Consider the following 19,953-nt stretch of genomic DNA (forward strand, 5'->3'; position numbering starts at 1 on the left):
TCTTTGGCAAAACTCAGGCTAAAGCAGATAAAAGTGCTAAAGCAAGGGAATTCTAGTTCTTGAAAATCAAAGCAATCCTATCTAACCATTTATGTCTTAAAAAGGAAAATGTGTCAGCATTTCCTAAATGGTGTATTTCTTCAACAGTGAGCAAAATTTATTTGAAGAGAGTAATTACACACAATCCTTTATGCTGATAATATATGATCCTCCTTTAAACTGCTACAGGGTTCAGAAATTCTAACATATCTACTTTTTCTAATAAAACTAGCTTATTTCTGTAAAAAAAAAGAAAAGAAAAAACCCATCTATATTCCTTCAACCTACATAAAACACAGGATTTCCTTTCTATCTGAAATCACAGATCACATATCTCAATCTGTTGACTTCCAGGTGAAAAGAATGACAGAATGGTTTGGGTTGGAAGGGACCTCAAAGATCATCCCCTATCCACAATTTCCATTATCCCAAACCCCATCCAAGGTGGCTTTGGACAATTCCAGGGATCCAGGGGCAGCCACAGCTTCTCTGGGCACCCTGTGCCAGGGCCTCCCCACCCTCACAGGGAAGACAAGCACAGAAAACTGAACATGAAAAGTTATTTCCTTCACTCCTGGACAACTGTGGCTCTCCAATCACATGGGAAAAAAAAAAAAAAAAGTTTTCATGTAGAAATAACCAAGACCATGTCAACCTGCTGTTTCACTTTCCCCCTAGTGCATGCATTAAATACATGTCAGGATCAACTTTATTTTCTCTATTATCCATAGGTTGTTTTTATCAAATTGACAATTTTTTTTTTTCCCAGAACAGTCTGGTGGTTTTTATAACAGAGTTTATCAGCTGTTTACAAAAGAACCCTGGCATTTCCACATTTCAGCTTAAGGAAGGAAGTGAAGAATGTATCAGCTAAACAAAACTGAGGGGGATGAGTAAAATAGTTCCAAGAGCAATTAGTCAGGGCATTATGTTTGATATTACACACTACTGCAGGAAACATGACCAAGTTTCTAAAATATGCAAGAATTCCCACACAATTTCAAAAGATGATAGTAATACAGTAATTTATCCTGTGTTTTTTCTCCACTAAATCATTATTGCTATTGAAGTAGAAAACATATATGGCTGAGGGTTGCAATTGATTATAAACATATATGACAAATTCAGGAAAATTCTTTCATAACAAGAGAATAAAAACAAAGAAATTGTGCCAGACATACGATCTGTATGTGAAATATGTGCCAAAAATATAGCTGTTTAAATATTATTTTTTTTCTGTTTGGTGGCAACAAGGAAAAAGAATCACCAAAAATTGTGTCAGGTTGATATCAAGTAAATTCCTATTGAGCAGATCCAGCCAACTTTCACAAATATATTTACATATATTTACAAATATATTGGCCTAAAAGTGTATTTCTTACCAGGAAAACATTCATAGGAGATTTCACACAGTTTCTTTCAGGTCCCAGGTTTTTCCAGAATAATTCAAACCTATATTTTTATACTATATGCATTTCTGCATTTAACATTCCCAATGTACATTTGTTTAGAGGTGTCAGGAGATTTTGTGTTCAGTTTTATGGATTCATTCAGCAGCTTCTGAGCTGCTCCCCTGTTATTTTGAAATAAACCCACTACTTTTACCTGCCAGCTCTACCCTTTATTATCAAGGTTATTTTCTTAGTGTTTAGGTTAGCATTTAACATCAACCCAAACATTTAATGAGCTGTCTTATTTTTCAGTGCTCCTTTCATTGAAAATTTCTGCCTATTTTTCATGGAACTGACATTTTGCTGCACCATACTGCCATTTTTCAGCCCCATATAATCACATGCTGTAAATGCAGGTATATTTATCAAACCATTATCATCAATTGCCTGGGAGCTCCAGCTTCTGAGATATTTTATGAATTCCTGAAATTTTTCAGGGCACTGACATGACAAAATATGTGTCACTATGTTGTAAAATAGTTGAAACAGCATAACCAAAAAATGATGTGGGGGAAAAAAAATCATATTAACTACTACCTGCTACTACCCTTATCATGATCATCCTGCCTGTGCACATTTCAGCAAACAGTTTTCTGGGAAGGAACTTTTCTTTTCAAGGCCATTATCACAAGAGTCTCCCGGCACAAAGTGATTTCCACAAATGATTAAACACTATCCCTTCAGATTATCCATGTGCTCCCAGAAGATCTTCCCTTAAAATGCAACTCACTCCTGTAACAAGGGATGTAAAGGGTTGCTTTAGAAAGAGATATTATCCTATGTCTGCATTGTTAAATAAGAGAATTCCATTGAATTATATCAGCTCTTGCTTGAGCTCTCTGATCCTCCTTTATTCAGAATTACAGATATGTCTGCAAGGCCAAAAGTCTTAACTCACTGAGGAACTGCCAAAGAAACCTGGATTTCCTCGATGCCCATCAGACAAAGTAACTGCAGAGCAGGGAAAATATTAAGCAGAAACAGAAATTCTATTGCCTGATCAATGAGAAGGAATTATAACAATCCTGACAGGTTACAAGTACAGATGACAATCTATTGTAAGATTCATTTTTGTGGGAGCAGTTTTCAAACCTAAACAAACCAGATCAGAACTAAAGCATCAAGACAGAAGCAGATAAAGATGTTGAAGAAATAGTGATAACTTAAGAAAATGCAATGAATTTTTAATACAAACCACTGAAAAACTTCACTTAAAACAGTCCCATGTAAAAAGAGGAGCAGAAACTGAGAGGCACAAAGAGTTCCCAGGAAGTTTGGGGAAATAGGACATTAAAGGAAGCTTCAGAAATGTTTTACAAATGCATCCAAAGTAAGTGCTTGGGAAGAAAAAAAAAAAATAACCTCACATTCTGGTATGATTTTTCAAACCAAAATTTAGAAGATTTGTGGTCATTGTCAGAATAAAATTCTGGAATTGCTTTCCAAATTGCTCTTTGATGTAGAACTTGAAATTTCCTGGATTTTACAGATTAGAAATTGGACTGGAATTAGAAATTAGATTATTGAACACTTAGAGAATTTTAATGATGATTTATTTTCTCACACTTTGTTTGTCTGACAATCAGCCTATTATAAGCAGGGTTTTAATTGCCTCCTGTTTAGGCTTTGGTTTGTTTGTTTGCTGTTTTAGTCTTGTTTGTCTTTTCAGGCAGCCTCCTCCACCTTCATAGCAAGTATTCTGCTCTGCTGCTAAGTGCAGGATCTCATATATGCTATGAGAAGAATTTAATTATTTGAAATTTTAATTCTGCTCTGTCTTCTAACACAAGGCTCTCTTAGACTCAAGATGAAAAAATAATAATGATAATTATCATATGCATGACAGAGTTGCAGAATGAGGCACAAACATGAAATTTAATTTAATCAGAACTTCTTGAAGATGATTATTTATATAACACAGATGTATTCTTCACTTTGTAATAAAATTGCTTATGAAATAAAAGTAAGGTTTCAAGCCACAATATTCTTCCTTTATTTCTCTCTCCCCCACGCCTTCTATGAATCATCTCAATAAAGACTAAATAAGTCCCTCTTGTAAGATTCAGATTTCCATTTCTCTATGTACACAAATATAGCGGGGCTTTTTTTATTTTCAAATCCATATTACAACAAAAAATGTCATACTTAGACAAGACATGAAGAAGAGCACACAAGAGCTTGTTTTATTACTTATAGTACTGAAGAAAAATTCACATAGGAAGAATGAAAACAAGTACAAAAATCTATGAAGAAAAAGCTTTAGAAATAGATTTCTGCTTCCTTACTATAACAACTTCTATTGACAGCATCTGTATTATTTAGTTGCATAAAGTTGTTTTGTCCTTTTTTTGAAAGCACTGAAAGAAAATTATGCCATCTAGAACTAGACTTAATAATGTGCTTACATCTGGCAAAGGAAAATCAGTTTTCCAATATCTTTGTAATCAGATCGTGGTATCTGCTTGTATCTGTAACTGTGTGTGTAACATTTGTAGTTGGTTTAATTGAAGAAATCAGAATAAAAGGCCCTTGTACAAAGCACATGAGAGTTTCCCAGCAGCCCAAAGGAAGCAAGCATCAAATATGTTACTGTGCTACCTCAGTCAATTGTTTTTTAAAATTCAAGCATTCCATGTATTCTGCTCAATTTTAAAGAACGTGTCAAACATTTTTAAAAATATGATTCAATGATTATACACACACACACACACACACACATATATATATATTTAATATTCAAACTCCCAATCAGTGTTAGCTGAGTGCATTTACACTCCCACCCAACAAATGGGACAGGAGCCAAAAGGATGGAGCCTAAATTCATGTCTGAAAAATGAATCTAGGATGTGTAAAGGTGTAATAATAATCATCTCTAAAGACAAAAAACTGTTGAGAAAGGGTAAGTAAATGTTAATGAGACCTTTATCCCTCCCTCAGAAGCCAAGGGTACTTTTTAACTGCTTTTTAGTAACTCCTGTCTTTTACATTTTACTAGATATATAAACTTTTAGTGTTTATTTTTCTGGAGGGGATTGCATCCCTGAGTTTTGCAGTGGAGTACCTGAGTTTCTCCCAGAATTCTCTGTTAGAAAATAAAACCTGGCCGGTTAAAGATTTAGAGCTGGTAGCTAATGATCTTACAATCAGCCTAAAAAAGAAGGTAAATCCCCAAAAAATGGGGGCATCAGGAGCTGAAAACAACAGAACAGTGAGACCAAAGAGAAAATCATCTTGAAATGATTGAGATGATGTGGGCTGACCATTTCTTCAGCACCACTTTTCAATTGCCAGTGTTCCAAGCCCTGTTTGTCCTCAGCCTCTTTCCAAAGACAGCGAAAATCATGAATATGACTTTGGAATCTCTCCTAATAAAATCCATGTGTGCTCCTAACAACATTGTTTTCACTTCCTCATCTTGGTTGGAAGAAAAATCTAAGTTTTCCAGGCATTTCATCCCTCTGGTTCTCACTAAAATCAATGGAAATCCCTTCCAATCCCACAAAACCTCTATGAAAACTGCCCTCTCAGCTATTCCCATTGCAGGGTTGCAGCTGGCACTCGTTAGCTTGGTCTAGAGCATAAGAAGTTCTTGGAAGTTTATTTTATGGTAATAAAATCAGTTTAGCTATTTAAATGCTGAAAGTAGAGGTCAGCCAAGATGCAGCACGTCCCATCTGTTGTGTTACAGTTACATGCCAAGAGAGCTTTCCACGCACACAAGATGGAAACAGGAGCATCTTTGACAGACACTGCAAACTAAAATAAGCTTGGGCAACTCGAGCAGGTTAAGATCCAACTGACCCCATGGGCAGTGGCTCCAGGATGTTATTCTTTGGCTGCAGCTTAAAAGAAAATATCAGGGAAACATATCTTCAGCCTGCATGAGGTGGGAAATGCTGATGCTCCCCTAAGACACACGTGCCACTGGTTGTCTCACTTGCAAAGAGACTTGATATGATGGTGTTATTACAAGGGAAGGATTTGATGTAAATGAAGCATTTCAAGCTCTCACCAGAAGGTAATTACATGAACACAACATCCCCTCTGCAAGAAACTGAAGGCAGATTTAGAAGCACACCACAGGAAAGAGCAGCATCTTCTGTGGGAAAAGATTTTGCCACAGACATGACTTTTGACTTTCCAGAGGTTTCACCATATGCAACATATCGTGACCTGTCTAAATGACATGTTTTGCTCCTAATTGTCTAAGATCCTTAGAGTCACATCCAGAGCTGGAAGTGACACACAAGGATCATCAAACCTGACCCCTGTGTCTGCACAGACACCCCAAAAACCCCATCCTGGGCATCCTTGGGAGTGTTGTCCAAACTCTCCTGGAGCTCTGGCAGCCTTGGGGCTGTGCCCATTCCCTGGGGAGCCTGGGCAGTGCCAGCACCCTCTGGGGGAACAGCCTTTCCCTGATATCCAACCTAAATTGCCCTGACCCAGCTCCAGCCATTCCCTGGGTCCTGTCCCTGTCACAGAGATCTCTGTGACCCTGATGAGGTCTGAGCCATCTCCTCCAGACACAACAGACCAGTGATACCAGCTGCTCCTCATCCAGCTTCCCTTCCAGATCCTTCTCCATCTCCACAGCTCTTCCCCTGGCTGCTTTCTAACAGCTTTCTGATCTTAAGTATCAGAAAGCATCCAAGGGAGAGCTGCAAAGAGGGCAGATCCCTACGAAGATGCACTAGGGAGAAAGCGATATTCAGTCAATGCATCCCACATATTTTGCCCGATCCCTCTACTTTGGGATGACAATAAACACCTTCTAAATTCCATCTCCTTACTGTGCTGTCCCAGAGGGTACAGACAATAGCCATCTAAAAGGTTAAATTTGGGCAAAATTAATTTCGTCTTGTATGTCAGCAAGGTTCTAGCTATTTAAAATTAATCCTGGAAGTCTACTATGTTTACTTTTACTGGCTTAAATATAGTAAAGAGTAGGCTGCATCTAATGGTTTCTAAATGCTCAGAGTTTTTTGTTCACTTGTATCTAGTCTACTATTTTAAGTGATATGCAAACAAGTCAACCAAAAGTCAAAAGATATTACGGATAAAATGCAGAAATTGGAACAAGGAGTCTGAAAATCTCACTGATGAACCACTGATAGAAATCACAATGATCAGATCCTTTTTCTCCATCTGCCACAGGTTCACTAATAGGATAGTGCCTACAAAGTGGAGATCATATTAATGATGAAATTTGAAAAGCATTCTGAGTAAAAAAAAAAAAACCAAAACCCAAAACAACAACAACAACAAACCAAAACAAAAACAAAAACCAACAAAAAAACCAAACAAAAAACCCAAAAAAAACAAAACAAAACAACAAAAAAACCCCAAACCAAACAAATGAAAAAAAAACAACCCAACCAACCAAAAAAAACCCACAAAAAAAACCCAGAAGAAAACACGCCAAACCCCCAAAACTGGTGCAGGACAGACATTTGGTGCTCTTGAGCACTAAATGTGTTTGAGGCAAGAAGTATCACCTGAAGAGAACCAGAGCTGTTGTAGTTCTAAGTTCAGTCAAGGCCTGGAGTTCACCCCTGTTGATGGACACTAACATTGTGTCTGTGAGGATGGAGGAAGATTTATCATTTTATCCCAACCAAGCACCTTGTTTTACACGTTCACCTACAGCGTGAAAAATGCCAAAATCATTTGTGTCAAACATTACAAAAAAGAAAGCAATTAAAATTGCTATTCTGCTTTGAAGTTGTTGGAAATAATTGTCCTCTACAAGAGAAAAGACTTTATGAAGGCAGGTAACAACAAAGAATGGGATTGGACTCAGCAAAAACACTGGGGAAGGATTTTTTTGTATTTCTAACTGTGATGCATAAAAATGATGAATCACTCTGATGATTGCTACCAATTTTAGGTATGTTTGGGTAACACCTCATTCATTTGCAAATCAGGAAATTCAAAAAATGGGGACAAAAATGCAAGTTCCTCAGAAGAATTCCGAGTTTTATTAGAAATAAAACTAAAATAAAAGACGATTGATGGACATGATATGGATGAGAAAGAAGGCAACTTCAGTAGCAAAAGGCAAAGACAGAAAGCTGTTAGGTGAGACCAAGGTAAAACTGTGCTTGCACATTTGCTCTCCAGAGCTCCTGGTGCTGCCTGGCTTTTTGCCATCTCATTCTCTGTACACATTTCAGATGGGAAAACTGCTATCAGCGACTTTCAGAAATGAAAATATATGGTGTGACTCAGGAGTGCCTCTCTAATGCAAAAAGGAATGGAAAGGAGAAAAAAAAAATTTACCTGGGTTGGGGTGGAAGGGGGAAATAATGAATACTGGAATATTATAGTGCATTTGAAAGACTCATTAACCTCAATTTTTAATTGAGCAGACAGTAAATAAAGGACTGACTGGAAATAATCAGATTAAATTAATGATCTATGGTCTTAAAGCTTTTATCTGTTAGGCTTTTGAAAATCATCTGTCAGAAATGAGTGTAATTAATACTTACATTGATGTAGAACCTTCTGTATAATGCTGCCAGTGATCTGTTCATCCTATTTATTTATTTACCAGTATCCACTGAAATGGGCAAAGACTACAGGAATACTGACATATTTGTGTGCAAGCCAAGGTAGAAAATTTCATCTGCTCTTGCTTTCTCTCACAAAGACTGGGAATGTGAAGTGTTGCAGCTTCCTATTTGATTATTTACGTGTTTTACTTCTTTAAACCAGTGGGTGTTAAGGTAACTCAGTGATTAGCTGCAATACCATGCATGATTAGAGGTTTAATGTTACACAATATTGTAAGAACTGTGGTCAGTAGCAGCCATTCCTACCTACATTTCAATTTTTAGAACGCAAACCAACAAAATCACCAAACACTTTTGTTCAAAGGGATGTCCTTTGACACTGTTATTACCTGAGAAGGGTCTCACAAAACTCCAGTGTTTTTCCTCTCCTGCATAAACTTCACAACTATATTAGCATCCCAAAAAGAACAATAATCCCTCTGAGGACTGAGTCAAATAAGGTATCATTCATTATTGCTTCTTTCTCATTTCCCCCTCCCCTCTTAAAAATGTCTTTGCTCTACTGTTAATACACACTGCTGAGTACCTTCATGTTCCTTCTGACATTGCAGCAAGAACAATTCCTGTAATAAAAAAGTATCCATGGCACATTCAGTCACACCAGAAACAGTGGTTTCAGACCTTATGGCTGCACTTGCCTGTTCCCTTGGCCATGATAAATCCAAATCTTGATATTTCCAAATCCCCTGAAGCTCTGAACAGTACAAACTGTGTTTTGGGAAGGTAACAGCTGATGTGTTGCACATTCTGCATAGCTACAGTCAAAAACTGTCCTTATTTCATTACAACTAAAAGAAAACTAGAGTCCATGGATTGGTGCCCCAAAGGGCAGGAGTATGAAATTACAGACTATGAGGAGACAGCAACACCTCCATTTCTGGCTCTGTGATAAAAGGTTCTCACTGCAAAGCAGTGACTTGACTCTGTCACCCAGATAAATGACCCCATCATCAGGGTGATGGCAGCAGCCTTTCAGTTGCTCATCCTTCAGAAGCAAGACATGGATCCTACAAACTTCTGACTGCAGGAAGTTGATAAAATCTGGACTTTTCTTCCCTTCTCTATCTTGTGCTTTTTCAAGCATAACATATTGTAAGGAGATTAAGGCTTACAGAAGCACTTTTCCTCAACTTTTGAAGTCTTGGAAGCACTTCATGATCCTCAAAACAGGAATTTTATAACCTGTGTACTGTGAAACTAAACTTACTGTTGAGATTACACTTTCATGCTAAAATCCTTTTTAAGGCTACTTAAAAGTTCCTTAAGAAGTTGTCCTCAGGCTGAAGTTGCTGCTGCCTGCTCTGAGGCCATAGGAAAAAACTTTCTGAGACTTTGAAGAAAATCCACTTAATTGTTTTATTTGATTTTCAGAAGGCCAAGGCTGGAAATAAAGCAGTGAAACCAATGATTTTTTCAGGCTAAGTGATGGAGTCAGTCCTCCTTTATTACCATCAATATTTCATAAAAGATTTTCTAGTGAAGCCTGATCCACAGACTTGTCATAATGTTATTCTAACACAATAGTGAGGTGGTTTGTTTTATCTTTGAAAATTTAATTAAGGTAAAAAATAAATTTTCAAACACTAGGGAGATTTGTTATTAGGCTTATGGTATTTTACTCAGTAATATCTAGATATTTTCTAAATGAGCTTGCTGCTCTTTATTTTATGAGGCTTTCCAACATGTCTTCATAACTGAGCTCAACTTTTCACCTGGGATAATTCTGACTAAGAATACTTTCTTTCTGGATCCATATCTACATGACATGATGAATTTTCTTCTTGAATCCATGGGTAGTCAATAAGAAAAAAAAAAAGGAAAGAAAAAAAAAAGATAAAAAAAATATCTAGCCCCATATGTGCTTGACATTCAGCAGCAGCATTACAAGCAGGTATGAATAAAGCCACTGAAAATTCACCCTAAAACCCCAGCAGCTCTCCCAGATCACTATTTCCCACAGCCTGCTCTGTGCCCATTCATATCACCATCCTGATTTCTCCTAAAATTTCCCTCATGCAATTCTGTAGCAAAAGCTTCCAGCAAGAGATGAATATTTTGTCCAAACAACAACTGTCCTGAGGGAAACAAAGACATGGTTTATCTGACTCTACTGCTTATCTTGAGGATCTGCTTTGACAGAAAAGTAGTTTAGAGCTGCACAGGCCATTCAAGGCTGAGACTATTGGCATCAAAACACAACAACAATAGTTACTGAACCAATTCAAAATGGCAAAAAGTGCATTTTTATTCCTGAAAACACCTGGGATTCTAGGAAAACACACAAAAGAAGCAATGTGGGATATATCTATGACTGGTTTACCATAACCACGATGCTTTCTAGAATCCAGCTAATGGGATAGAGGGGAAAAACCAGGTAAAATCCACTATGACCCACACCTTGCATCAGCTGTAGCAACAGAGACACTCCAGTGCAATTCCAGAGTCTCTTGATACTGTGATTTAAATGCATATTTTGTTCTGGATTAATAAATTAACAAATCAATTTTATTACTCAGTGGTCTGCATTTGAATATTTGACACTTGTATTTTGCTTGCAAAATCTTTTTAAACCAAAAATGCTGTAACTTTTGTTCAAGATAATTTCTAGATAAAGGATTACAATTTCTTGTTCTGCATCAGTTCAAAACTCCATCATTAAACATGCTGTTCCGTGCTCAAATCTTTGACGTGTATTTTCTCTGGATATCTACTCATTTTTGAGCAGGTCTGAATGCTCTCCAATATTTCTGACTCACAATTTCCTTGTAAATGATTTTTTTTCAATTTCCTCAGAATTACTTACAGCTTTTACTGAACTTTCTGACTTTGTATATAGTTCTCCCCCTCCATTTCTTCCCTGAAATGGCTCAATTGTTAATGACAAATTCCCTTTCTCTACACTAATTAGAGCTGCTTGTTTAATTTCCTATTTTGTTGTAACTTTGGAAAAACAGTGTAGGTTCCTGTATTTCATCCTTTCATTGCCCACCACTCCCATTATTTCTCTCACACTTTGTGCTCTAGGACAGTCTATTTAATTGAGCTCTTACAGTGTAAGATGCTCATGAAAAAGCACAGTGCTAATATTTAGTGATTGAAATATAACCCTGCCAATAAATCACAGAACAAAGGCCAAGATGCTAAACTTTTTACAGAGTAATAAAATGTTAACCTGTTTTCAGTAGCAAGAATTTATCCAACACACAGGTTTTAGAAGGCACATTGAGGTACCCATTTTAAAGAAGCACAAGAGAAAAACATCAGTTCTGATTAGAGCACAAATAAAACACTGTACCAAATAGGATATGAGAGTAAAAAAGAAAGAAAGAGGGTAATTAGCTGGGGCTGTATAGAAAACATAATTTCTGAACATCCAGCATGCCAGATGTTGTACTGCACCATGGCATACTAAGGTTACAAACTCAAACAACTGATTTGGAGGAGCTATATCCTTAATTTCTGCATTCCGTTCATTAACAAAAGTACCAAGTGCTCTTGATTGTATTATTAACAAGTTATTGATCACAGAGACCGTGCTGTGATTGGATTGTAAGGGATAGTAGGCATAAATGGATACTAGAGTTTGTAGGAGTCCTGTTATTTTGGGAAAATATGAATCACACAGCACAGAGCATGATCAGACTGAAGTGAGAAGAAATTATTCACTAGAAAAATATTTTTAAAATATTGGTGATTACAAAGGAAGTAATTTGATTTTATCTCTTTTAAAAAGGCCTAAAATAAGAACGGTTAAAAGTTAATTATAAAAAAATCAGGTAACTGGAAAATACTGGGAAATTATTAAGTTTTGATGTAAGGAGGTAACCAGATATTTCTCATGAAAATAAGTAATAGAGAACACATAAATATGTGAAAGGATTACAGAAAAAAATGGGAAGAAGTGTCTGCATTACACTTTTGTTGATAGGAAATCCTCCAGCATTTTTTTCCAAGGTGTAAAACCACATGATAAATAATTTGTTAATGAATTATGACCTTTAAGAAATCAGATAACAGAACCAGCCCAGCACTGGCTTTATGTTTACAGTCCCAAAGCTAAAAATGCTTTCAAGTTGCCATGGGGGATTCTGCAGCAATTTCCCAGTTAGTATTTTTTCAAATTTAATTTTTAATCTTGTACTCTCCTGGGAAGGAAGAAAACCATCATCATTACCCACAAGTTGCTAACTTCATGTAGCATTTGATTCTTATTTACATTACAGAAATACGTGTGAACAAATAAAATTATCCTTCAACCCTTTTGGTGCTGCTGTGAAATGCAAGAGTGCAGCAGCCTAAGAAAAAAGGGATAAATTAATAGAAAATGATTATTCAAGAGAATAATTTCACTGTATATACAGCAATAGTCTCACTGCCTCTGGTGTGATTGTTTACTCAGGTGTTGATAGGTAGGAAGAAATTTTGGGACAGAGTTATATTGCCAAAGAAGCCATAAGATAAGGGAGCTCCTCCCCTTTCCAGCCATCCTGGATTCCTTGGCTTTACTGGAAATCTGCCAAGGGCAGGTGTTGATGGATCAGCATCTGCTGTAGCAAAGTTCCCCATGTCCAATTGTTTCTTTTCCCCCCTATTTCTGTGTCAGCAATGCAGTTTACAGAGCACAGGCTCTGCAACTGCTCCCTGGCCAAGCCTTGGAGTTGGACCCTCACAGCCTGAAAGCAGCGCTGGCTTCTGGACAAAACCAGTCTTGACAATGCAGACATTGAGTATTTACCTCCTTAAATCACCTACCTTCTTCAGAGACAGGAACACCAGAGGCTCTAAAAGTCACAAAGCAGCAGTTGTTTCTGTGTCTCAATTTGTCTAAGGCACTTTGATTCCATTTCAGCATTAATTGAGACACCAGAAGATGAAGCTGGCATGGACCCCAGTGGAGTATCAATACTCAGTAGTTAAAGTCAGTACAAAAAGGAGATAAAGAGTTCACCCACACCAAACTTTCTGCATTACCAGAAAGTTTATCCTGAAAGAACTGGAGCTCATTTTGCCTCAAAAGCATTCACCCCTCCAAGGAGGACAAACACATAAGATTTGGCTGCAGAAGGCACTCAGGAACTTCACTCAGAGTCCAGACTTCTCATTTTCTCACTGCAAATAAGTGGATTTGTGGCTTTAGCTACGTCAGTACAATCCTGATGTTTACTAGGAATTAGGAACACCTGCTGCACACACAGGGAAGAAAGGTCTGGGATGGAAAATAAAACTGAGCAGATGAAACATTAGGACACAAAGGTAGCTCACAGCTTTAATTTCAAATAAAATCTCTCAACTTGGATAAAGAGCTTGAATTAAACAAATCTATGACCTTCTTAACACTCCTTGATTAGAAGCAAGGATTACCACCTCCTAAACAGTACTTCTTAACTAGCTCAAATGTCAGCTAAAAGAAAAATGCAGAGTACAAGCTGATCAGTCTGTAAGATGTACAGATTTTTCAGGGTGCAAGTTGGATGCAGAAGCTATGACAGAACATTGACACTTTTTCTCCATCATCAGAAGCAAACAGCTAGGTGTGCACTCTGATGAAGCAGCAGTGTGCACTTAAAAAAGAAAAAAAAAAAAGAATAGAACATGTCAAGTACGTGTGAAAATATCAGCAGGAACAGTCTTTGTTCCTTGAACTGAAGTTGCAGAAATAAATGAGCCAATTTTTTTTTTTGCTTAGACTTCTTCTTCTGGGTTCTGTCTGTCTTAAATTAAAATCTGTCAGTTCATGAATTTATACAACATTTACAAAAGCACAAAGAAAACACTGTCACCTATAACTTAAGAAGGCCACTAGTGCCTCCTGGAAGGAGCTGAAGTGCCACACGTGAACACCCAGCACTGCATCCACCTCAGGTGCATTGCAGAGTTACACAGATGATCTTCACACTCCCTAGGAGAAAGTCTAGTTTTGCATTTCTTATGAAGCAAATAATCTTTGTGGTTTTCTGAGAGTTATTTCTGGAAAGAAAAAAATACTGGTTTGGATATTAGTTCTGTTAATGCTGATGTAAATTGAGATTAAATCCATTGTCGACCACCAGAGTAAAATCTTCTTTCACAATTTTGCCCCTTTTTTCTCATTGCCAAATGAGCTAAGAAGGGATCACTGAGCAGGCCCAGCTCTTTGTTTTGTGTGCTGTGCACATTGACAATGTTTTTTTCCTCCCCTTCTGTCGTCAGCATGCAATCCTGTTTCCACATTTATCATGGGAAAGATTCGAATCAGTCTGAATTAGGAAGCTCCAAGTAATACAATTCTTAGAAAATGAAAGGTAGCCTGAATTGTGTCTCATAAAGTAGTTGAAACTCTTTTCTTCTTCTTTTTTTTTTTTGCAAAATTAAAAAAAACCCCAAGCCCCTAACTGTCCCAAAGTAACCCCATTACCACCTTTGTGTGGTAGGTGTTAGAATTATCTCTTCAAAGTGGCAATTACATGGAGAAAATTAATAAAGGCTCCTGCAAACTTAATGGACAGAGACACAATAAACCAAAACCAGAATGATTCCGTTAGATTTCATCTGCTACAAATTACCACCCAACCTCATGATATTATTGATGTGTTTTCACTATATCCACTTTAAATCACCACAGATCATTCCCTAACTCAGTTCTTCCACTGGCCAGGTGTTCATACAAGGCAACTTTGATTATTTATCATGTCTCCAGAAATCTTTTAATTTCGTATGAGGTGAAACAGACAGATCCATGTGGGCTCCACAAAATTCTTCATAAAAATCAATTATTGAAAAGCAGTAAGGGACTCTTGAAAAGTTGATTTTTAAGTGCTTAAAATATGATGCTTCATCAGCTCATACTGAAGAAGAAAACACCCCTTCATTCAGGTTTTGTTGGAAATAAGATTAATGCAATTGAGTTTAACTCTTGGAAATGTTCACTGACCACCAAAATGGTGAAGTATTTCCATAAAAGCATTAAAACTCTCCAAAGGGAAACAACTAGTAGAAAATCTCTTGGACATTTACCCATCCTTTTGAGAATGGAAAGTCTGACCCAATCCACTATAATTTGAATTCCAACTGAACAGCCTGCTACCATGGCTCTTAAGAGTTTACTGGATGCTGAAATTCATCAACCAGGAAAATCTGTTAGATTTAATAATTTATTTTTTCAAGAAACAGTCCAGGAAACCAACAGTTAAACCGAAGAACCTCTAGTAAACAGAAGAATGAAAAATAATTAATTAGCTTCTTTGTAGTGCTTTGATAGATGCATTGAATAAATCTGAGCTGATTTATCAGTCAGGATTTTTGTGTGGTAGATATTAGAATTATCTGTCATTAACCTTATGCTACTAATGAAGGTGCTTGGGTAGAGAAGTTAAATGTTAAACTTCCCAAAGTCACATCTGAAGTTGGCATTACAACTCAGGCATTTACTATCAGTCACTGGAGATAATTTCTTAAAAAACATAAAGAGATTCATGAGGTACAGATCATGACCTGGAAAGGCACCATCATTTCTCTAACCTCAGTTTCAGAAAACAGAAAAAAAAATTGAGAGATAGCTGTGAAAAAACATTGCAAGGAAAAGAGTTACCCATCCAAGCTTGGAGTGGTACATCTAAATTCTGTTTTATTATATTATTACGATTTACCCCTGGAATCTGTCTGACAATTTGATTTATTGTGTATGATTTACATTACAGTTAAGTGACACCTCACTCTGTGTTTCCAACAAAACCCATAGACAAATCTAGCTGTCAGTGAATGTCTCAAATAATGACAATCCATCTTTGTTGTTATTAATGTTATGGTAAGAGGTAGGGAAGGGAAAATATTATATAATGAAAATGGCTTTTGAGAGAAGATTTAAATATTCTGGAATATGGACTATGTAAGAAACTTAACCTCATTAAGTCTCAAGCTGAGAAAATATATATTTAAAAATGTATTAGCTATGCAGAGAAAATTCTGCCATTTGTATTCAACAAATATCAAGAAGTGCAATTTTTTCCCCTCAGGTTGGAAAAATGCAGGTTTCTTGTAAAGAAATATTAAAACATGTATTATTTTTTCCTAACCTTTTGACAGGCTGCCTATTGAGCTTGGTAGGACATCCAAAAAATTCAGATTCAGATTTCAAAATTAATGATTAATACTACAGACTTTTCACAGTATTGAACTGGCAGTGCCAAATTCCTCTACCATGAGCAAGTGCAACTCCACGCATTTCAGCAGAGCTGTGTTTGCATATCTTAGCAAGCAATTCTGGCCCCGTGCCTGGGAAAGCATCTTACATTTCATAGTCACTTGATTATGGCTCATCTTTAAACCACACTTTACTATTTGCAAGATACTTAACCCACAAAACCAGAGAAGTCCATCTGCTAAGATTCCATTGTGCATGAGTAAGTAAAAACCATGAAGCTCTTTGAAGTGAAAAATCTAGTATGAAATGGACATAAATATATTCCAAATATGTATTTGCTTCTGCAGACTGATGAACTTAAAATTTAGGGTTAAAAATTTCACTTGCACTAGAAATTCATTTCTTCAAGATGCTTTTTACCTGAACCAGAAATAGTTCTTACTACTAATAGGGCAAGATCCACTTAAAAAAAAAAACATCCTTGGAAAAAAGTAAGAATGCACCCACAAGCCAGTAGCAGCTGTCACAGACATATAGGATTCAATTAAGAATCTGCTTCTAATAGTCTGGAACAACTAAATGGAATAAAAAAATATTAGGTATTAGCCTGAGACATCTATTGATACCAAAATTGTTGTTTTTTGGTGGGGAGCAAGCTAACCACATGTCAAAAATCATTAACCAACCTTCAGTTTGGCCTAAAATACTAATCTAATGTAATGTAAGGCCGAGATTAAATAATTGAAACTGTGCTTTATGTTTGGTTCCAAAGAATCATAGAACGCCCTGGGTTGGAAGGGAATTTAAAGTGCCACCCAGTGCCACCCCCTGCCATGGGCAGGGACATCTTCCACCAGCCCAGGTTGCTCCAAGCCCTGTCCAACCTGGCCTTGGGCACTTCTAGGGATGGGGCAGCTTTTTAGGGGGCATCAGGGTCTCAATCATGCTCACAGTAAAGAATTTCCTCCTAAGAATAAACCTAAATTCTCTCCCTCTGACAGTTTAACAGCATTATAGTTCTTTCTTCTTCCCATTACAGTTGTGGGTTTTCTGGCAGGGAGTTTCTGGCTTTTTTTTTTTAACTACACCCCTAAAACATATTTTTTCCTCCTTTTATGGCATTACCTCTTATGATATTTTTAAAATATCTACTTAGCTATTTTTAACTTTTTAAATAATGCTATTAGACCTGTCATTGCAACACTTTTCTGCAAATCTGTGGAGGATGTGACTGCTATAATACTAACCCCACATATGTTCATGCATATATGCCTACAACTCCACTGCCACTATAATATAACTATGAACAAACATTGTGGAGGGGTTTTCCATTTGTTTGGGGGTTTTTTTTTCCCTCTCTTTATACACCTACCAGCTATTTTCTTTTTCATTGCCACAGCTCCAGTCACAAGGAGGCAGCAATGAATCTTTGCATATACACAGGGGCTGGGAGGGAAGGTTGCTGACAGCCCTGTGATCCTCTTGCAGACAGCAGCAGTAAACCTTACTGGAATCAGTATTGTACAGAAATTTCAGACCACCAAGACCCTCCTTTAGGTACCTACAATTTAAGTACTACACCAAACACCAGATTTCCAGGGCACAATAAGGTACCTTGACTCCCTGTTAGGTACATGGCAAGAATGAGATGCTCCAAAACATTTGAAAACACACACCCACTGTAAAAACATATCCAGACACTTCTTTTTTAGGGAACTACCCAGATTTAGTCAATATTAACCAAGGAACCCTGACTCTTTGCCTCAGGTTCTACAGAATTAGGATGTTTCTTTTAACAGAAGACATTCAGAGGTATAGTTCAGTATCTGTCAGATCAGTAGTTCCATAATTGCATTTCCCTTTGCTAAACAGCACATTGTGTGACAAGAAAATATGTTGCAAAGGGGCTACAAAGCCTTCAAAACATTGCGACTGCAGAAAAATGCCACACAGTGTTATGGAGCAAATCACTGAGTTATATTTATCTTCGAAAACAAGAACCTTTCATAGTTCTTGGCCTGTTGGAGGGCAAACCAAAATTAACATTATCATCATTGTATTAGATGTCCATTCCATGAGTATCCAAGGTTTCAATCATTACATTTTTTACTCCTTATGGTAGAATAAAGCTATTTCAATATCATCCCTGGAGACTTGTAATTGTCACTGGTTGACTTTACAGTGTGTCTCCTCAGAAAGAGAAGGTACTATAAAGATATATATATATATATTAACTACAGACCTTTCAACACCATATATGTTCTTAAGGCTGTGCCTTCTCTGTAGGTCCTTTCCCTATTTCAGTTCAGACTGACAAATAATTAAGTCTAGAGCAGTCCTTGGATAGGACCAGATTGTGAAGCACTGATTTGGCTTTGTACTTCATAGACATTCAGCTCAATTGTACTGTTAGTGAAGCTGAACTGAAATGTAATTCTTGTTGCTCGTGTCTTGTGACAAACTGCTGGACACACCATTCCTAACATGCTCAATTACATTAATGAGCTACTAAAACACAGCATGTTCCTCTGCCCGTCATCCAAACATTTCCGGGGTGACACCGGTATGAAGTCGACCAAAACTCCTGGAAAACACCTCTAACATTTCACCCAGTCTGTAACTTTTCCTGCCTCTCCTGGAGGTGCCAGATGGAAATCTGGCTGTGTCAAGAAGGTCACTTACCTCCACTAACTTGTTGGCGTGTTCACGGAAGACCTGAGCGTATTCCTTCACTTCTTTCTCGTTGCCGCTTTTGGCGGCCTCGATGAGAACCAGCAGAGGGACGTTGGTCTCCAGGAATGAATCTGATATGTGATCCATCACTGCCTTCCGGAGCTGTGACAAAGGACAGCAGACCAGTAAATAAAGGACATTTATCAGCACGCATTCCCACTGTTCATATTGAAACACTGATGTGTTGCATCTTGCAGTGTTATGCAGGAATTTGGATTTTTTTGCTTTCTTTTCTTCAATATTTACAGCAAGCAAAATTAAAAACTTGAGGGCCTAGGCTCTGCAAACCCCTCCTGGGATTTGTGCTGACATACACCTAATCCTACTGGCCTGAATGGATCTGTACAGAATGATGGTGATAACTCATGTAAGACATAGCAAATTGATGAGAATTGAAAGCTCCACACTACTTGAAAAAACAGTTCAGCTCACTAAAAAACCAAATACAGATTAAGGAGCTTAACTCCAAGCAACCATTAAAAAATATTAGCCTGAATATTTCTAAGCCTTCTCTAATTCCTCCAGTGAATAGTATTCCATGCAATAATTAATATTTTGTGTAGCAGATGCCTTGTGCTTTGTATTCCCGTTTGAATAGCTCCAAGAAGTATAAACAGAAATCCTTTTTAGCATTTTCCAGGCAGATTAGAAAACATATTCCAATTTATTCTAAAGGAAGAAAAAAAAAAACACCTTAGAAGTTACTGAAGATTTAACACCTGTTAGTCCATATAAACATCTATTTGAAACAATATTACTGTAAGAATGATATCACTAAACTCTTTCCCACCTTGCTAATGACCACTAATTAATGTCAAACTTCTCCAAAATTTGAAAGACAGCCAGAAAGATGACTGAAATCTTAAACAATTCTTCCTGGAAGCTTAATTGCTCTGCAAGAGTGGATCAGAAACATCTTGATTATGTTTTCTCCAGCTTTTGGGTTGTTAAGAATGAAAAAGTGTGGACTCAAACAGAAGCTAGGAGCTATTCAGCCTGGAGCTGTGGGTACCCATTAGTCTCCTTAAATCATGCA

General features: G+C 37.2%; 1 protein-coding gene across 15 annotated transcripts in view; it reads right to left on the reverse strand.

Moving 5' to 3' along the window:
* The window catches only part of CTNNA2 (catenin alpha 2), a 462,204-nt gene that overhangs the window by 79,814 nt on the left and 362,437 nt on the right, over positions 1 to 19,953 (reverse strand). For all 15 annotated transcript variants that reach the window (XM_064419032.1, XM_064419026.1, XM_064419024.1 and 12 more), the window contains one exon: positions 18,867 to 19,019. In XM_064419032.1, coding sequence (XP_064275102.1) covers positions 18,867 to 19,019 — 153 coding nt within the window. The remainder of the gene's footprint in view (positions 1 to 18,866; positions 19,020 to 19,953) is intronic.

Source organism: Passer domesticus, chromosome 4 (assembly GCF_036417665.1).
Source record: "Passer domesticus isolate bPasDom1 chromosome 4, bPasDom1.hap1, whole genome shotgun sequence".
In the NCBI taxonomy this organism is placed as follows: Eukaryota; Metazoa; Chordata; class Aves; order Passeriformes; family Passeridae; genus Passer; species Passer domesticus.